At 40.8% G+C, this 17994-nt stretch overlaps 1 protein-coding gene across 7 annotated transcripts in view; it reads left to right on the top strand.

The window, feature by feature from the left end:
• SCYL2 (SCY1 like pseudokinase 2) overlaps nt 1–4821 on the top strand; it is a 56300-nt gene extending 51479 nt beyond the window's left edge. For all 7 annotated transcript variants that reach the window (XM_038411264.2, XM_038411235.2, XM_038411255.2 and 4 more), the window contains one exon: nt 48–4821. In XM_038411264.2, coding sequence (XP_038267192.1) covers nt 48–698 — 651 coding nt within the window. In that variant the 3' untranslated portion in view covers nt 699–4821. The remainder of the gene's footprint in view (nt 1–47) is intronic.
• Nucleotides 4822–17994: the final 13173 nt, after the last annotated feature.

The raw sequence follows: 17994 nt of genomic DNA, 5'->3' as shown, positions 1-17994 counted from the left end.
TGTCTGTAATCAGCAAAAGCACATAACTACACTTGTATGTTTTGCAGACAAAGGATTTGACAGATACCTTGATAGATAATATGTCGTCTTTGACCAACCATTCCATCAGCAAACCGAAAGTTGCTTCTTCAAGTAGCTTCTCTTCTGTCCCATCTATGACTGTTGGAATGGGATTTTTATCACCTGTTGAGAGCACAAAGCGAAACATAGCAAATGGACTAAATACTAATATGGGATTTCAGACTTCTGGATTCAGCCTTGGGGCAGGTACTACAAACCAGAATTTCTTCAGTAGTCCATCTGCAACTGGAATGGCCAAGATGAACATGGTACCAGCTGCCAACATGCCAAACTACAGCCCTGTGAGTGCTACATCTGGAATTTCACAGCCGACACAACACAACAGATCCCCAGACCTTTCTGCTTTAGATAGTCTTTTTGGTCCTCAAAAACCCAAAGTTAGTATGAACCAATTGTCACAACAGAAACCAAACCAGTGGCTTACTCAATTTGTACCCCCTCAAGGTTCCCTGGGTGCAAGCAGTTCTGTTTTGGGACCGCAGATGAACACTCTAGGACAACCTGGTTTTGGTATGCAGGGTAATCCTTTCTTTAACCCTCAGAACTTTGCACAGCCGACAAATACCATGACAAACAGCAGCTCAGCTAGCAATGACTTAAAAGATCTTTTTGGGTAAAATGTCTTGCTTTCTTTTTCAAAGATTGATACAATTTGAATGATGGGTAAGCTGATTAACATCTTTGTATGACTGATAAAAATTTGACTTCGGGAAACTTTCCACCTAGCAAAATAAAGACTTGCACCAGAAAAAGATTTTGTTTTCAGGCTGACCTGGTAATGCAATAGAATCTCATAATTGTCAAGTTGTCTTATGTGATAAATAATCTTGGCCCTTTTTCCCCAACTTCAGGGTTTTAAGTCAATCTGCATACATCCATTCATAAAAGCAGAAGCTAAGTATTTCATAATTGTTCAGAGATTTGTTCCGAATAGCTTTTGGATTTGTGTAATTTTACTCCATAATTGAACAAAAATGGTTATGTTGTAACAAGCTAATTTATATTGTTTAGTGCCCCCATGATACGCAAGTCTCCGTTCAGTATGTGCTAATTCCTGATGGGGTGTTGATTTGGATAGCCTAAATTTGGCATGACCCTGATTTGTACTATGACACACTATGGGAAGAATCAATTGTTACATTGCATCCAATTGGCTGGGTTTTTAGCCATGTTGAATGCAAATATCTCTAATCATGTATAAGAGACTAAGGTTTTGAAGGGAAATGTTTTGGCTTTCACTTTATCTTGTTAGAGAGAAAGAAGGATTAATACAGCAGTAGTGTTCAACAAGAATAAAGTGATAATGGTGATCATTCTAATTCTCACTAAAACAGAATGAAGATTTTTCGGGTGAAATTGTGATATTAACTCTAAGCAATATCCAGTCTGGGACACAGAAAAGCACTGCTCCAATAGTCATGCTAGATTATAACTTGCTTCGTGATTTTTGATTCCCAATTTTCAGCAACAGAGCAAGAGCCAAGTACCATTGATGTTAAGACTTTCTAAATCCTGCTTAAAATGTGGCAGGTAACTTAGTTAATCATGTATATTGTAAGTGAAATATATCTGTGTTTTAGTGGCTAAGATGATCTGCCTCAAAATTGGATATACTTTGCATAGTTACATGGAAACGTTTTGGGTCACTTAAAATTTTCCATCTATATTAGAGGATACTGAAAAGGACTGCTCAAAACTAGTGCTGTATAGTTATGTGAAAAAACCGTCTGCCATGATTGCCTTGATTTAAAATGAACAATTACTCAGATTTTTTTCTGTCAAACTCTTATGAAGGACAAATGCATATGAAGTGACTTCTCAAAAGCAAAACTGTAAGTACTAGAATATATTTGGTGACTAGATAACTATTTTAAATCCTTTTAATGTATTGCCCCAAATTTAATAAAGTTCTCCAGAAAATTAAGCAGTAGTTTCTTCTACTTCCAAACAGGTAGATGTTCAGCTTGCCCGTGATAGAATCTCTGGTCTGACAGTTTTCTACTGTTTGGTTTTAACTCTTTCTTTCCTAGGAAATTCAGGAACCTTCTTGTGTAATATTTAGAAGACTATAGCTGACTATTTTCAGAAGGAAAGAACTAGTTAACTTTTCTTTATAGAAAACTTGTACTTTATTTTTCAAAGTCTTTCACTGATAATATTGTTCTTTCATTTGCTGCTTAAGAAACCAAAGGTCCTTATGCTGTAAATGTGACTTGTATTTTTGTTAAATTATATTTCCACAGTTTTAAGCTGTAAAAACGTTAAATGTATCTTTTTAAAAAAACCTGTGTATTATAGATGCTGCCTCAGTCCTTTTGTTTTAAAATATCTGGGACCAGTGAAAAATTTTTTTTTTAAATGCACATTGTATGTGCTGTTGATATTTTTGGTAGATATTGTAGGTTACATTGAATTGGCAGCATAATTTAAACGATGCTAGGACAACTGAACGTTTTCGATAGATATATGGTTAATGTACTGTGGATGATCCTGATGTCTTTTTTTTTTATACGTAAATGAACCTGCGCATCTGATTTCTGAGAGATATACTTTATTAGGGCAATCTAAGGCAAGACTTTGAAGATTTACTTGAGTCTGCATTCTCCTGAATTATGTGGAAAATAAAACAGTGTTAAAAATGACCACTATTAATATAGTTTATTGTAAAATCTGATATCCAAGGTAGAGATGCACTCAAGCCAAAACATTCTAATCTGGATTTTGAGCACTCCCGTTCTCTTGATCATCCCACAGAGTTTGGGGGCATTCAGATTTAGGATATTGGTTCAGCCTATTAGAGAGAGGACAGTTGCAAAATTTGGAATTTTGGGTCCGTGGTTTTAGTTGGGCCAATCTCCAATTCAAAGCATAGGGTAGTTCTTTGTAAACTATTTTTATGCCCTGTAAGGTTTATTTTTGAGAGAGAAAGATTGTACACAGGTAATATACTGGATAAATGTTTGTGTCTGGCTTGAATAATTTGAATTTTTTTCTGTGCAGCCCTTTGGTGCAAAATTTGTTTTCCCTGTGAAATGAGTCATAGTTTCCAAAATCCAGAGTTCTATGCCTCCGCAGTGCTTCTTGGGCTCTGTAATAAGAGGAAGTGTTTATGAAGCTGACTCTGCGATCTCCTGCTGCTTTTGCTCACTCCAACCCACAATGACGGGTTGAACTGGACAGTAGTATAGCATGCGGTCAAAGTTAATACTACTGGATCAGCAATAACACATATATCTGGAATCTGCAGAGGTATTAGGGAAAGGATGGGGGAGAAATACAGAGACAATGTTACAGAAGAGGGTCAGGCCTGCCATTTTCCTAGTGAAGGAGGGACTTCCATGGGTTCAGACGCAAGTCGGGAAGATGGGTCACGCCTATACTGCCCCTTCTTTATTTTCTGTATCTGCTTTTTTTTTCTCCTCTCCATGCATTTAGCCCTCAAACAGAATGGAAATTCTTTGAAATCGATATTAGCTCTAGGCAATGTGTAAAAAATATTTATATTTGTCTCATCAAAATAATCATCCACTGTAAAATAAGTGGTGTTACGTTGCCTTGAACAATTAATGCAGGTTCTACATTTCTGCCCTTCACAGTGAAATGAACTTAAAAATATGTGCAAACATTGCATACATCAACTACATTTGTTTATGTAACTCCCCAATCCTGCACTTACATCTGTGCTATCAGACCTTCATTGACTGCAATAGAGTTCTGAATGGGTCTGGCTCTTAGTCGAGGATTGCAGTCCAGGTGTGTTGTAACTCCTTTTGTTAGAAGTGAAAACTGGAGTCAATATATCAAAGCAAAAAGGCGACGAGGGAACAAGTTTCCTTTTGATTCACTTCACTGCCACTTTTTTAGTGTGAAAGGCAAACTATAAACACTGGGGAAATATAGATGCATTTCCTTTGTGTGCAAGCATTAGTTGTCCTCCTGCTGTTCTCTCATGCAGTATAAATTAATGACTATAATCCTAGTAACAGGCTTCTGGTTCAGACCCTTTTGTACTCTAAAGTCTGGAGAATACTGTGGAAAAACAAACAAAATCAGTAAAACAAATTAGCCTTTTAAATGGGGCCACAGTATTTAACAGGACTTGAAGAACCTGCTCGACTAGGGCTGGTAGAAAGTTTTCCTGGGCAAATGAACTGAATGGGGGCCATGAACCTGCTGACTCCTTTCCTGGGAGGGAGGGAGTTGAGTAGCTCCTGAGCTGATATCTTTTTCAGGAATCCAAGAGTGGAGGGAGGGAACAGAGCTGCTGCTGCTGCTGCTGCTTTTCCCATAAGGGTGGGAGATATGGAGTGGAGCCATCTATGTGGAAGACCAAGGACCTCTTGTATATGCAGAAGGGTAGTAGCATCAGAGGAGCCTTGCAAAAAGGTACTGAGCATCCATTATTGAAAAGGAGGGCAAATTTAACTGGGGGAGTGGGTAGGGTATCTGTTTACTATTGGGGGCATAGCTGGCTGTTGTGAGGGAGGGAAGATGTGGTAATGTGAACAAAACAGGTGTGGCCTTGGAGTACCAGGGTCTTGAGGGGTTTGACAGTACAGGTACTTTACACTAAGGCTGAGCAGCTTGGTCTTCGGGCAAATGGGTGTCAAATATTTCAAGCTCTGTATTGAAACGCTTTTTTTTTTTTTTTTAAAGTCTTGTCTTCCTAGCGACCTACATTGTTGTGACACATTACTATTTTGCAACTTTCTTAAATACTGCATTTGTCTTTTTAAGTAAGAAACAAAAATATGGCAAGGGAAAGATGCATTTGCTGATGATTTTGTATCCTGCTTTGTAAGTACATGTATTTAGATGCCATGATACCACTTGTATTGGTTACATTTCACAGTTAGAACAAAAATGAAATGTGAGAGTTTAGACTGAAGTCAAATTTCACCCATCTTCCATGTGGAAAAAGATGATTTTCTTTCTTTCTTATGATTTGTGTGTAAATGTTTTTAGTATCCCTATATCTACCTGAATTGCAGTAGAAAGAGAATAGCGTTTCTTCCTCAAGTAAGCATATGAACACTTGATCTCAGTCTTGGACTTGAGAAGTGACTTCTTTGTGAGTGTTTTTGAGTTGATTGGCTTGTGCAGTTCAAGGTTAAAGAAATGCCCTGTAAAAGTGTAAGTGTGTGTGTGTGTGTGTGTGTGTGTGTGTGTGTGTGTGTAAAACCCTGTGTTCATTTTATGTTTGTTCTCTGCAGTGTGAGATGCATTTTATTTACTGATAATTTCTGTTTTGAAACAGCTTTCCAGGTAAATTCTTCCAAACTATCTGGTTTGCAATGAGATTTGCTTTGTACCTCTCTTTCCAATAGGATTTGACTGATGTACAAGGAGTCACATAAAACATTAGAGACTAGGATTAGTACCCCCAAGTCCCCTTAATGTTCCAGTCCTTGCAACAAAATCAATAGAATAAATGGGTCCCTGAAATTGAATTGGAAGTGGTTTGTTCTCATGAGTGCTAAAATTCAGGCAGTTCTAACCACTGTAGAGATCTTCAGGCTTGAAGTTGTAAATCAAAACTGCTTTAATGTATTATAGTGAACTCAGGCCTTGGGCAAGATATTTAATAGAGTATTTGTTTACTTATCTAATTGTACCGTCGGTATTTAGTGGCAGTTTTATGTTTAAAGCATTAAATTCTGATGAAGTGTGTAAAGTGATGTTACTATAGTGTCAGCTGCGATTCATGATCAGCAGAACTGTCATAGCATGACATTGTATTTTGGTTTATTGGACATCACAGTTCTTCAACAATAAAATTTATTCTTGTATCAGCTTTTAGATCGGTAATCTTAAAAAAACATAAAATGCACAATGAGTGTTTAAAGAAATTCATACAACTTTGTACTGTGAATGAAAATGGGGTAGTTTTGAAATCTGAATGAGGTTGCTTACTAAAATAAATGAATTTTTCATATTTTCATGTTGGAAGTAAAAGTGAATATTTTTATTCCCAGCATTCCATAAAAGCAAGCAATGCTAACCTATGTGGAAAACTTTAATTATCACACTTAATAAGAAGGGCATAATACAACCCCGGAATGATGATTAGTCCTGGATTCAGTTTTCTTTCAAGGGGTTGCTGCTGAGGCATCTGTGGATTTGGAGCACATGTTGCACACATGCACAGAACGGACATCATGAGATGCAGCAGAGATGCAGCAAAGAGCCAGAGAAGACGTTTGAAGAATCACAACCAATCTTTGGAAAACATTCACAAAAATTAGAAAAATTAAATGCTAATTTTAAAGTTTTGTCTCCTCTCTCCACCATTGCATATTAATAAGGGCCATATTCTGTCATCTGTCTTCCCTATGCAAAATTTCTATTGATATTGTTGCCCCTTTTGAGCTGAACAGTTAGCCAGTATTTGGGTTCTTGGGGTTCTTTCTGTTATCAGGAGAAATTAATGAAAGTCCAGGTATTTGTGTATATTCTTTATAAATAACATGACTGTACCAACAAAGTCCTATTTCCCTAAACACAGCAGAAACAAACAAGAGCCCATTTGCTTGTTTACAATTCCAAGCCTCTTTCCAGCCAGCACACTGTCCAATAAAATCTTACTCTGTGGCTTCCTCCCAGGGCTTCTCTGGCTGTGTCCTGGCTTTTTCTGGCGGCTTTCAGTTTCTCATGTATACAATCCCTGACTTTGCAATCAGCCCTCAGGAAAAAACTCTCTTCTCCTGTTGTTTAGGGCTTGCTTGTCTACACATACAGCTGCAACCACGGCTGGTATATTGTGTTCAACTCTGATGTCCACAATTCAAGAAGGATGTTACTAAATTGGATTAGAAAACATGCTTTGTAGAGAGAGACACCGTAAATTCTATCTATTTAGCTTAACAACGAGAAAGCTTAAGGCAGTGGTTCTTAACCTTAACTGCAACCTTTACTTTACCTTTGGTTCTCAAAATATATTCTCGCATCCCTTATCAAAAATCATTGAAGTAGGTCAGTTCTTTAAACCTAGATATATCATAACTATAGAATGAAAGAGAGAGAATTATATATTTATTTTTAATTTTGCAGTAAAATTAAGAATACATGAAAAATCACACACTTTAAGTTTACCAGCTCAGTGACTCTAATGCTGTTGCTTTTGTTCAATGATGTTTGAGAAACAAGGAATGTTTTTTTGAAATAGCCACACGCATGTCATCACTAGTATTTAGGTGGTTTCTGGCCTTTGTTTTGATGGGTAAGAGTGATGAAAATCCTATCTCACACAAGTATGTAGTCGCAAATGACCCAAGGATCTCCAGTGCTGTCTTTGCCGGTTGTGGAAATGGTGCTACCAGAGCACACCAGAAATTCTCAATCTTCATTGTCTCAAACTCCATTCGGATTCGGCCATTGGCTCATAATTCAATGAGAGAATCTTTCATCAAATCACTATCGCTGATGGAATCCAGGTTAAAAAGAAATGGATCCAGTATCCATTTCTTTGCCACATCAAGATCTCCAGTGGAAAAATATCCTTGGAAAGAGTCACTCTGCTATTGCAAATGCTTTGTCACTTCAGTTGCAATGGTCATTCCTTCATTTTCTGAAACAACTGTTTCTTCAAGAAAAGGAAAGTTAGTGAAATTTCTTTTCTCAACACACTTTTATCTGAACTGGAAGTTTCCAAAGAATAAAAGTAGATAACTTCTCTCTGGCCGTTACCATGTTCATCCCAGTTCCTTGCATAGATGTGTTGAGTTCATTTAGGTGTGTGTGAATACATCTGCCATGTATAAACTCTCTATTTTCGAAGTCGTCAACTAAATTACTGCTTTGGTTACAAAGAAACTGACTTATTTCTCCGCTCATTTTTGTCCCTGTGCTTAATTTGTGTTTTCGATGATTTGTCTTCTAAAAAAATCTGGCATGTCTCGCACCCCCAGAAAGGGCATCTTTCACCCCCAGGGGTGCATGCACCCCAGGTAAAAAGCCACTGGCTTAAGGGGTGATTTCATTACAGATTATAAGTACCTACATGGGGGAAACTACTTGATAATGTGGTCTTCAATCTATAACAATCCAGTGGCTGGAAGTTGAAGCTAGACAAATTCAGATGGGAAATCCGCTATAAATTTTTAAGTGAGGGTAATTAACCATTGGAACAATTTACCAAGGATCGTGATGGACTCTCCATCACTCAGTTTTTAAATCAAGATTAGATTTTTTTTCTAAAGGATATGATCTAGGAAGTATTTTGGAAAAGTTCTATGGTCTGTGATATGCAGGCAATCAGACTACTTACCGGTACTCAAACTGAGGGTTGTGACCTCATTTTAATGGAGTCACCAAGGCGGATGTTGAACATGCTGGGGCTAGAGACTCAAGCCCCAGCTCCACTGCCCGAGGGCTTCAGCCCTGGGTGGCAGGGCTCAGGCAGCCTTAGGCTTCGATTTCCCCCCTCCTGGGGTCATATAGTAATTTTCATTGTCAGAAGGGGGTCACAGTGCAATGACGTTTGAGACCCCCTGGACTGACTATCATAATGGTCCCCTTCTGACCTTAGACTTTATGGTCTAGTCAACACCTAAATATTAGTCCTTCGAGTGCTTGCTCATGTCTATTCCATTCTAGGTGTGTGTACACCCATGTGCACAGTCGTAAGAGATTTTTGCCTTTGTGGTATCCATAGGGTCGGCTGTGGCGCCATCTTGAGTGCCATGCTCATGCGTCACTATGTTAGGCACTGCCAGCCCTACACCCTCTCAGTTCCTTCTTACACCCATGGTGGTTAGTCAGAGCACCTTTTCCCTTGCCTATTAAGGGTTAGCAGTTCTTTCTCTCTGGTCTTTGAGCCTTAGGGCCTTGTAAATAGTTTGATTACATCTCATTATGCACTTATCCAGCAGGCCCAAGACGATGCTGGCTTCGGTAGAGCAGTGTTACAAGCCGCGTGACCATGAACTCTGAGCCCGCCTCAAGGGATAGTGCTTGTGAGTCACCTACAATGGAATCGACATGAGCAAACACTCGAAGAAAAAACTGTTAGCTACTTTTCATAACTGTTCTTCAAGATGTGTTGCTCATGTCCATTCCATTACATGAGGTAGAAGTGTCCTTTCTTTTGTTTTCATGGTGCACATGGGAGAAGGGATTGAAATTAACAACACTAGGTACTGTTTGCATCTGCTTCGCATTCCCCTGTGCAGCTACATAGTGGAGGCCCTGCAGAAAAGTTTAGTGCACACCAAAGTCTTCCAAGAATCCTGCAGAGAGCTCTAAGAAACTTTCCTGCAGATACTCTCCAATCCTCTGCCAAAGGTTCCTTGGCAGAGCTGCTTTGTTTCTTCCCCCATTGTAGGAAACTGCCGCACCAATCAACAATTACTTCTGCAGGAACCAAAGCAACACACAAGTGAGCAATATATGGAACTGGTCTGAAGTGGCTCGCATGCAGGATATGCACCCTTGCATCTTCAGTTACCCTCAGTAGTGTGATTTCAGCTTTGATTCCCCTGACTGTAGAAAACGGTGCCAGTATTCAGAATAGTGTCCCTAGGCACTTGTACTGATCTCCTTTTGAAACCACCCAGACCCTTTGTCCCATCTTGCACTGCCCTCCTCCTATCCCTGGGGCCAAACTCACCATGTTTAGTGTTCTGGCACTGCTGCGTGCTTGCCAAGGGAAAGTGAGCAAGAGGCATGATTCAAGACTGTGAGTGCACACACAATACTGATGTGTATTGTTTCTGCAGATGTGCCCTGGAGGGCCAGCTCCTATACACCGGCGGAGCATCTCTGTCAGATAAGGAAGTGAATGGAGGAGGACATGTTTTGCAAAGTACTGCAGTTGTCAGATCAGGCTGATTAGTGAGCGCAGAACATGGAAAAAGATAATAAACAAAAAAAAACTAGAAATGGATAGCCAGGAGAGGAGATGGCCAGGAGTGGATAATAAAGCTCCTGGAAGACCAAACAGAGATGCTGAGGTCCCTGATGTGCGCTGCCGGCGGAACACATGCATGCTCAACTCCCTCTATAGCCCATACAGAACTGCCTTCCTTGTCCTTCCCAAACTCCCCACACACACATGCCTCTCGTGGTCCTGGCCCATTGCAGTACCCTTTGCAATCGCCCCAGGGACATTTTCCATAATGACAACTGGAGTTGCACACAGCTGTGAGAGCCTCACTTCAGCGAGTGCTGCTCACTGTCATGTCTTTTGAAAGAAATATTAATCTGTATATTGCTGTTTAATAAAAATTGTCTTACAAAGACAGCAAATCTTTATTTGTGACATGTACAGGGTGGTTCTGAATTTCTATTGCAAACCGTGGCAATTGGCATATTTGCAGACTACAGTTAATGCTCAGGCAGGAATCATTACAGTGGTCTTTCAATGTGGCAAATAAACAATTTGCCTGGCTCAATTCATAGATTCATAGATACTAAGGTCAGAAGGGACCATTCTGATCATCTAGTCCGACCTCCTGCACAGCGCAGGCCACAGAATCTCACCCACCCACTCCTATGAAAAACCTCACCCATGTCTGAGCTATTGAAGTCCTTAAATCATGGTTCAAAGACTTCAAGGAGCAGAGAAGCCTCCCTCAAGTCAACCATGCCCCATACTACAGAGGAAGGCGAAAAACCTCCAGGGCCTCTCCAATCTGCCCTGGAGGAAAATTCCTTCCCGACCCCAAATATGGCAATCAGCTAAACCCTGAGCATATGGGCAAGATTCACCAGCCAGATACCCAGGAAAGAATTTTCTATAGTAACTCAGATCCCATCCATCTAATATCCCATCTCAGGGGATTTGGCCTATTTACCCTGAATATTTAAAGATCAATTACTTACCAAAATCCCATTATCCCATCATACCATCTCCTCCATAAACTTATCGAGTAGAATCTTAAAGCCAGATAGATCTTTTGCCCCCACTGCTTCTCTTGGAAGGCTATTCCAAAACTTCACTCCTCTGATGGTTAAAAACCTTCGTCTGATTTCAAGTCTAAACTTCCTGGTGGCCAGTTTATACCCATTTGTTCTTGTGTCCACATTGGTGCTGAGCTGAAATAATTCCTCTCCCTCTCCTGTATTTATCCCTCTGATATATTTATAGAGAGCAATCATATCTCCCCTCAACCTTCTTTTAGTTAGGCTAAACAAGCCAAGCTCCTTAAGTCTCCTTTCATAAGACAAGTTTTCCATTCCTCGGATCATCCTAGTAGCCCTTCTCTGTACCTGCTCCAGTTTGAATTCATCCTTTTTAAACATGGGAGACCAGAACTGCACACAGTATTCTAGGTGAGGTCTCACCAGTGCCTTGTATAACGGTACTAAAACCTCCTTATCCCTACTGGAAATGCCTCTCCTGATGCATCCCAAAACCGCATTAGCTTTTTTCACAGCCATATCACATTGGCAGCTCATAGTCATCCTATGATCAACCAATACTCCAAAGTCCTTCTCCTCTTCCGTTATTTCTAATTGATGCGTCCCCAACTTATAGCTAAAATTCTTGTTATTAATCCCTAAATGCATAACCTTACACCTCTCACTATTAAATTTCATCCTATTACTATTACTCCAGTTTACAAGGTCATCCAGATCCTCCTGTATAATATCCCGATCCTTCTCTGAATTGGCAATACCTCCCAGCTTTGTATCATCTGCAAACTTTATTAGCACACTTCCACTTTTTGTGCCAAGGTCAGTAATAAAAAGATTAAATAAGATTGGTCCCAAAACTGATCCCTGAGGAACTCCACTGGTAACCTCCCTCCAACCTGACAGTTCGCCTTTCAGTAGGACCCGTTGCAGTCTCCCCTTTAACCAATTCCTTATCCACCTTTTGATGTTCATATTGATCCCCATCTTCTCCAATTTAACTAATAATTCCCCATGTGGCACGGTATCAAATGCCTTACTGAAATCTAGGTAAATTAGATCCACTGCATTTCCTTTATCTAAAAAATCTGTTACTTTTTCAAAAAAGGAGATTAGGTTGGTTTGGCACGATCTACCTTTTGTAAAACCATGTTGTATTTTGTCCCATTTACCATTGACTTCAATGTCCTTAACTAATTTCTCCTTCAAAATTTTTTCCAGGACCTTGCATACTACAGATGTCAAACTAACTGGCCTGTAGTTACCCGGATCACTTTTTTTTCTTTTCTTAAAAATAGGAACTATATTAGCAATTCTCCAATCATTCGGTACTATTCCTGAGTTTACAGATGCATTAAAAATTCTTGCTAATGGGCTTGCAATTTCAGGTGCCAATTCCTTTAATATTCTTGGATGAAGATTATCTGGGCCCCCCGATTTAGTCCCATTAAGCTGTTTCAGTTTCGCTTCTACCTCTGATATGGTAATATCTACCTCTATATCCTCCTTCCCATTTGTCATGCTACCATTATCCCCAAGATCCTCTTTAGCCTTATTAAAGACTGAGGCAAAGTATTTGTTTAGATATTGGGCCATGCCTAGATTATCTTTAACCTCCACTCCATCCTCAGTGTTAAGCGGCCCCACTTCTTCCTTCTTAGTTTTCTTCATTACAGAAAGACACGTTACTGGAGCTCATTGTCAAAATGTTGCTTCAAAGCTTCCCTGATTCTAATAGCCCTCTGTTGAACCCTCTAATAGCACTGGTGCCTGGCTGTTCAAAATCAGCTACCAGGTGATCGACCTCAATGCTCCACCCCTGGGGAAACTTTTCCCCCTTGGCTTCACAACTGTTGTGCAGAGCACAGCAGGCTACTATGGCCATGGGAATATTTTCCTCATTCAGGTCTAACTTGCCAAAAAGGCAGCGCCAGTGACCTTTTAATCTTCCAAACACACATTCCACAGTCATTCTGCACCTGCTGAGCCTATTGTTGATTCGCTCTTTGCCGATGTCAAGGTTTCCAGAGTAAAACTTCATGAGTAAGGCTATGTTTTAGTCACACAGGTATTTTTAGTAAAAGTCATGGATAGGTCACAGGCAGGAAACAAAAATTCAAAGCCTGTGACCTGTCCATGACTTGTATTATACCCTTGACTAAATCTTGGGAGTGCTTGGGGGGCAAAGGGGGGAGATGCTCGTGGGAGCTGTCCGGGGGGTGCCACAGGTGCTGGTGGGGGGGTTCTGGGGGAGCACTGTGAGTGCATGACCTCCATGACAAACTCACAGCCTTATTCATGAGCCATGAGAGTAAGGGGTAGGCTGTTTTCCCTAGATCCTGCATTTCCACATCCTCTATTGGAATCTTCTGGTCTGGAAAGAAAGTCCTTGCATGCAGCTTTCTGTACAGGCCAATGTTCCTGAAGATGCATCATGCACCTTCCCTGACTATCCTGCATTGATGTCAGTGAAACCACCCCAGTGATCTACAAGTGCATGCAGTGCTGTAAAGAAGTAGCCCTTTCTGTTGATGTGCTCCGTTGCAAGATGCTCTGGAGCCAAAATTGGGATGTGTGCCCCATCTATCGCCTTGCTGCAGTTAAGGAATCCTATTACCTCATTGCCCAGAGTCACAGTCCTTTGTAGCAGAAAGCAATTAATGGCCCTGAACACTTGTATCACCGCAACTCCCACAGTGGACTTCCCAACTCCAAACTGATTTGTGACTGACTGGTAGCAGTCTGTAGTTGTCAATTTTCACACACAAATCACCACTCGATTCTCCACTGTTAGACCAGCTCTCATTTTGGTGTCCTTTCACCACAGGGCAGAGGCAAGCGCTGCACAGAGTTCAAGGAAGGTGGTGTCGCACATACAGAAGTTCTGCAGCCACTGCTCATCATCCTATACCTGCATCACAAACCAATCCTACCACTCGGTACTTGTTTCCCGAGCCCAATAGTGACAGTCCACCATGTGCAGCTGCTCCATGAATGCCTACCTCAGTCTTGAATTGTTTCTTTCCATGGTACACAGGAGGGCAGGCACCATGGATTCCTGTTCAGATTCGCAGCTCATGAAATACTGCAGGATCAGCCGCATTGTGTTCATAACACTCATCATAAGACTGGAGAGCAGTGCAAGATCCATGCTTTTGCGTAGAGATAGCAGGCACAAAGTTTACAGGGACAGTTGAAAAATGGCACAAAACACAGAAGCTCCTGGCATTATGGGACAGATAAAATTGCATCATGGGCTGTGATCCTGCCCCCATGATGCATTGTGATCCATTCCCAGAACTCCTAGCAGAGGAAGGTGATGATTTGCATCATGGGATAGCTACCCATGGTGCATTGCTCTCTCTGCCGGTGCTAGATCATCAACTGGACGCACTCTGCCACAGAAAGTGTTTGAGTAAACATGCATAAGCGATATAATTACAGTGGTTTCTGATCGTCGATGTAACTTAAGTTGATTTAACTCTGTAGTGTAGACATGGCTTTAGTCTTTGAACTGAACTAGTTGAATAAACTGAAATGAACAAAATATTCTCTGCTCTTGCAGGAGAGACTACTGCTGTTAAAAGCTGGTTTTGCGCTTCAACAAACTCTGATTCTAGGTGCTTAGCTAGTGAATTCCATCAGTTTAATAGTTTGACTTTCTTTAAAATTTTGGCAGCAAACATATACTATTTGATTTGATGAAGTGGGAATTTTTTTAATATTATTTTTGAGGCTGTTTGCCTCAGTTTCCCCTACTCTTTGCCTTGAGAGCAAACAAACAATCCTTCCTCCCCCACCCCCACCAGCAATGCAAACTAAGGCTTTGTCTACACTGGCAACTAAATGACACAACTTTTGTTGTTCAGAGGTGTGAATAAAATATCCCCTCCCCCCAAAAGACACAAGTTTTGCCAACAAAAAGCGCTGGTGTGAACAGCGCTTTGTCAGCAGGAGCACTCACCTGTCAACAAAGCTACTGCCGCTAGTTGGGGATGGAAGATTTTTGTTGGTGGGAGAGCTCTCTCTCCTGCCAACAAACAGCAGCTACAATGCGGGCCTTTTAGCAGCACAGCTATGTCGCTTAATGGTGCATAATGTAGACAAAGTATGAGGGATATGGGGGGGGGGTGTCAGTTCCCTGTCTGGTTGGAATGAACAGAATAAATAAAACTGGCTGAAACCGATTTAACAAGGTGCCCAGAGAGACAATGCAGGCTCTAATTACTCATTGGTTGACACGCTCAGCAAGGAAGCTGAGCAGGGACACCCATTTGAGAAAAAGGGCCTGTGAGGTGGGGGAATAAAGTGTGAGCTCTGGAAGAAGCTGGGAGTGCTCTCACCTGGAAACTGACTAAAGCTATGTCTGCATTAGAGAGCTTACAATGGTGCAGCTATCCTGATGCGGCTGCGCCACTGTAAGATCTCTCATGTAGCTGCTCTATGCTGAGAGCTCTCCTGTTGACATTATTAAACAATCACCAATGAGCAGCAGTAGTTATGTTGGCAGGAGAAGCTGTGCACACTACCACTTATGCCAGCATAACTATGTCGCTCAGGGCTGTGTTTTTTTCATACTCCTGAGCGACATAAGTTTTGCCGACATAAGTGTTAGCGTAGATCTGGCCTAAGGAAGAAAGTTCAAGAGAGACAGAGGCCTGGTCTACACTAGGTAATTAGGTCACTATAACTACGTTGCTCAGGGATGTAAAAAATCCATGCTCCCGAGCAATGCAGTTAACAAACCAACCCAACCCCCAGTGTAGATAGCACTAAGATGACAGGATAATTCTCTCTTCAACTTAGCTACTGCCTCTCAAGGAGGTGCCGTACCTACGCATTCAGGAGAAGGTCTCTTGTTGGCATATGTAATGCCGTCACTGAAGTGCTACAGCTGTGCCACAGCATTTTAAGAGTAGAGCAGCCTAGAGTCTGAAAATAAGTTCATTACAGCTTGGCTGGTGAATTGTGGCTTGACCAGAATGGACTGTGCTTAACCTTTATTACTCAAGGCTAACCTAAGGTGGACTTCCAATGCTGTGTTCCACTTGATCAATAAATCCTACTGTTTTGAAAATGCTATTTGGGTTGTCGCTGAAAAATGTACAAGTCTCTATTAGGAGATTATCTCAGTTGGACTTGCTGAGGAGAGCTGATGGTGTGAAGCAGGAGTGCTTGAGCCCAGTAGCTCAATGTAGGCCGCAATGAGGCTTTGTGGCCTACCCTGAAGGAAGAGTGAGACACCTTGAGGGTCTGGCACACTAAAAGGGTTCTTCCAAGAGACCATTCCAATGCTGGGACATAGCACAGATCCTGTGGTTCTGTGACACATGAATATTCACTTTTTGTGTTTAATTTAAATGATTTTGATAGATTATAATAAGTTTAGGCCTTAACATAGGTTGTCAGAATTTGAAATTTCATTTTCAATAGTCTGATTTTTAAAAGAAAAGTGTATTTAATTTAAATTAAAAATTAAATTAGTCATTGATTTTTTTTTTTAAATCTACCTTCAGCCTGTGTCATTGTGAACTCCCTTAATGAAAAAGAACTAGATTAAAACTCCTTTTGGAAAGTCAGTGCCATTTCTAACTTGGCCCAGGAATAGCTTCAGAGTAGCACAAACAAAAGACTCTACAATGGTTCTTAGATTTTTTTTTTTTTTTTTTTAAAGGCTGGATAGAAACCATGATGGTGGTCTAGTCTGATTGCCTGCACAACCTAGGCCACAGAATTTCACCCAGTGATTGCTGTATCAATTTTAATTTGTGGGTGAACTACAGCATATTTGTTAGAAAGACATTGAGTCTTAATTCTCCAATATAAACTTTGTTTTGGTGCCAGTTCAGAATTCAAACCACAGTGTCTCACTGCAATAACACTTCCTAACCCTGGGGCTACCCGTACTTCCTTATGCAATAGCTGGGTTGGGGGTTTTGTTTGTGTATCACAGGTTTTCTTTTCTCTAGCATTCAAAGCACATGGATGCTTTACAAGAGCTGTTGCAATGATATACGCTTTAAAAGACCCAGATCTGGGATTGGAGGAAAACAGTGAACTAATGTGCAGGGGGTTGGTGAATCATTCCATTGACTTCCTGTATTCTCAAATAGCAGCTATGGTAGGTTTGAATTGAGGACTACACCTGCATTACTTAAAATAAATTTTCTAATAATCATGGGCTGACGTCAGTATGGAAGACTATTTTCCCTTTGACACATTTCCCCAGGGTAAGGGTGAAACAAAAATCGTAGGCAATTGTAAAGGAACCAGAATGAGACCACATTTTGGGTCATCTTAAAACAAAAGCTTTTCAAACGCACAAAGACCTGTTCCTTAATGATAGTTATCAAATCTGGGAAACAATGACACGTCCTGTTTCAGAATGTTCTGACTTCAGTGGAGAACAATAAAGCTACCATGAGATGTCGCTATAACCTAAACAATTAAGTGAGGCTGCTGAACCTAATGCAGCACAGATTTTCAATCCTATTCAGTGACTTTGTAGAAATTATTTTATCCGACTACTGTGTCTTGTTTGTGTGGCTGAAAAAGGCCATGTTTTAAAATGTCATAGGAGAAAGCATGTTTGTATATTTATACAGCAAATGTCAAGATGAATTTGCAAACTCTTTTTTGATCTGTTACCTTGTCACTTTTCACCCTAACCTAACATGCAGGTCTAGTGTCTTGTGAGGAACTGCCAAATAGATAGTCACACAGAAGGTATGTTTACAACACATACTTCCTTTGGCAGCATGTAGAGGAGTACTTACATGGGTAGCCACCCTACCATAGGTATAAACAGCAGCCTAGAAGGTGAGGCACAGTTTTAGGTGAGTACAGTAAAGACATTCATGAAGCCTGTGGGTACATACCCGTGTATTTATCCTACACTGTTTTGTACTACCCCAAGCAGTGTCTCTCCATCTACACTGCTACTTTTAGCAGGGCAGTGTCTCGTCTGCCTCCCTGCTCCAGGAGCCTTTTCCCACTGCAGGGAAAGACTTGGGCAGCAGAGAGAGACTCTGGGATGGGGGAGCTACTGAAGGCTTTCCC

Source organism: Dermochelys coriacea, chromosome 1 (genome assembly GCF_009764565.3).
Source record: "Dermochelys coriacea isolate rDerCor1 chromosome 1, rDerCor1.pri.v4, whole genome shotgun sequence".
Lineage (NCBI taxonomy): Eukaryota > Metazoa > Chordata > Testudines > Dermochelyidae > Dermochelys > Dermochelys coriacea.
Note: the sequence above shows the minus strand (reverse complement) of the source record. Positions and strands in the feature narration are given on the sequence as shown.